The 3,244-nt window shown below is 28.4% G+C and overlaps 1 protein-coding gene across 1 annotated transcript in view; it reads left to right on the plus strand.

Moving 5' to 3' along the window:
- LOC107619602 (galactinol synthase 1) overlaps nt 2,134-3,244 on the plus strand; it is a gene marked incomplete at its 5' end in the record, with an annotated part of 3,106 nt that continues 1,995 nt past the window's right edge. Inside the window, 1 exon segment of the mRNA XM_016321901.2 lies at nt 2,134-2,534. Coding sequence (XP_016177387.1) covers nt 2,196-2,534 — 339 coding nt within the window.

Raw genomic sequence — 3,244 nt, forward strand, 5'->3', positions numbered from 1 at the left:
TTTTTATTAATTATTACAATAATAAATAAAAACTAAATAAAGTAAGTTATGACAATTTTTTTGTCTTCTTAATTTACTTATTTAGTATTTATTAATTATTGCGATAATTAATTAATACTAAATAAAACAAAAAATGAACGGTATAGATCCGATCTTCTTCTCTCACTATAAGAGAGACTATTTGTACCGACAGTCATATCAACGGTGAATAAAATATTGTCAAAGTATCTTATTATGAAATCTTTGGTTAATAAGAGTTACATGATTGACACTGAAATGCACTATATTCTGTATAATATTTTTGGCATATTATCACATTTTAAAATCGTAACATTTGAGCTATAATCACTATTTTGATAATAACTACCTACCTGGTAAATTCATACGTATCGATATGTTTAAAATATGGACAAATAATAACAATCTACATAGAATTTATTTTCTACATCAACATTTAATTTTTGTTTTTTAAATATATATTATATCACCACTTTTACTAATACACCCCTTTAATTAAATAAAAATAAAAAAATATTTTTTATTTAATTTTATAAAAAGTCTTAAATATCCTTCTTTTATTTGATTAGACAAAAATATCCTTTTAAATTAATGAAATTTTAGAATTCAATTAATCCTAATTTTATAGTTTCAAATAATTTAAACAACAAAACAAAAACATATTAAAAAACAAAAAATCAAAATTTCTTCGTCTTCTCCAATTTCTCTAAGCAAAACATATCAAAGAAACAAAAAATCAATTGTTCTTCATCTTCTCCAATTATCCCTCTGAAGCAAAGCAGTGAAAATTCCAAACCAAAACCCTAGGTTCTTCGCCGATGCCGTCCCAATGGCTTCATCCGCGTCGTCCAACCATTTCAGCACACGACCTTCAATTTTTTTCAAATCCCTTCTTTCGTTCTGAACATGATGCTTGGTTTCATCTCTTTTACCTTCAAGATCAGTAACACGGTCACTCAACTCCTTAAAATGGGCTTTGTAGAATATTATATAACCGAATTGCCTTCCAATGGCACCCACAGTATAGTCTGCCACTTTTCCGGCAAGAGAAATTAGAATTTTCATTGACTGTTTTGATTCAAGAGCTGAGACTACAAACAAAAGTCGAAAATTTTTAAATGAGGAAAAGAGTTCAAATTTGGGATTTTCACTGCTTTGTTTTAGAGGGGTAATTGAAAAAGATAAAGAACGATCGAATTTTTTGTTTCTTTGATATGTTTTGCTTAGAGAGGCAACCAATGATTAGAGAAATTGGAGAAGATGAAGAAATTTTGATTTTTTGTTTTGCTGTTTAAATTATTTGAAACTATAAAATTAGGATTAATTGAATTCTAAAATTTCGTTAATTTAAAATGATATTTTTGTCTAATCAAATAAAAGAAAGATGTTTAAGATTTTTTATAAAATTAAATAAAAAATATTTTTTGATTTAATTAAAGGGGTGTATTAGTAAAAGTGATGATATAATATATATTTAAAAAAACAAAAATTAAATGTTGATGTGAAAAATAAATTCCACGTGGTTTGTTATTATTTGTCCATATTTTAAACGTATCGGTACGTATGAATTTATCATCGTACCGTAGCAAATACCTAACTAATAAGTCCCCATTTTAACAATAAATAATACGAGTGTAGTCATTGATCACGGTTTTCAAAGCTAAAGTCATAATTTTTTTTTTTTGGCTAAGATGATAAACATGGATATAACTATAGTCATATTTATTTCATTAAACTTTAGGTTACAATTTTAAATCATGACCATTAGCATAAAACTTTAAGGTAAAGTTTTGAACCATGATATGACCGTACTCGATGGTAATGGTGATCCAACCTCCTACCATTTAATTTTGTTAAGGGACCACGCCCTACCCTTGTGGTTGAAATATTTTATTTCTTCAAATTGTTTAACAAATAAACTGAAACCTTAGATTCAATAAATTGTAATAAACAGCTACATGTGATTCAGGTGAAAAAATGCTAATTGTTAATTTAGCAAAGGATTATTGTAACATCAGAATAAACAACGGTATAACCGTAGAACCCATTTCGTTGTTCTATATATACACCCTCCCTCTTCCGAACATGCTAGGAAAGAGTTGACAATCAACCTGAAAACAAAACATTGTTGTGCAGTGCTCTCTTTCTGTTTCATTGTTCTCTTCAATTAGTTACACATGGCTACCCCAGAACTAGTTCAGGGCAGTGTGAAATCCGGTGCGGCAGGGATCACAAAACAGGCGAGTGTTCCGAGTTGTGCGTACGTGACGTTCCTGGCAGGGAACGGTGATTACGTGAAAGGTGTGGTGGGTTTGGCAAAAGGGTTGAGGAAGGTGAAGAGTGCGTACCCATTGGTGGTCGCTGTTCTACCTGATGTACCAGAAGAGCACCGTAGGATATTGGAGTCTCAAGGGTGCATTCTTCGTGAGATCGAACCTCTTTATCCACCTGAGAACCACACACAGTTTGCCATGGCCTACTACGTCATCAACTACTCCAAACTACGTATTTGGGAGGTATGTTGTTAAATGGAGACTCACATATTGACGTGAAGTACATAGTTAAAAAACAGTTAATAAAACTTTAGTTAAATTTGTTAAATTATTTAATTATTTTTATTATGGACTTTATATAAAGGCAATCGAAGGTTATACTGTTATAGTTTATTTTCTAGATTTTATACGTTAAATAAAGAGAGTCAATATTTTTAATTAAAAAATAATATTAATTCAAATGTAAATAAATATAAAATATTAATTATCCAACATTAGTCAAAATAAATACGGAATATCAGTTTTACTTGTAATTATGAAAAATACTTCTACTCCGGCATTTGCCAGGAATGGTATATTTTTTAATAAACTAATTAATATGCTCACTTAAAGAAAAGTTAAGGCTAAGTAGTAAGTACACACTTCTTGTTTTGGTGATGCATTTTATTCTTTTATAAGTTTATTTTTTTTTACTGCTATACACATCTTAAATTATTAATAGCTCGTATTTTTTATTTTAACTTTTTTTAGCTTATGTATTTCTGTTGATTAAAAACGTTGAGTCTATGACCCCAAAAAAAAAAAAAAACACTGCATCTATAGGTGTGTATTTAATTTATAAAATAATTAAATATATTGGTTAGATGTATATTAAAAATCAACTATCAAAATTAATATGTCAAAATATAAAATATATATTAAAAATAAGTTAAACAATACATATATATGTATAT

Source organism: Arachis ipaensis, chromosome B09, assembly GCF_000816755.2.
Source record: "Arachis ipaensis cultivar K30076 chromosome B09, Araip1.1, whole genome shotgun sequence".
NCBI classification, from domain to species: Eukaryota; Viridiplantae; Streptophyta; class Magnoliopsida; order Fabales; family Fabaceae; genus Arachis; species Arachis ipaensis.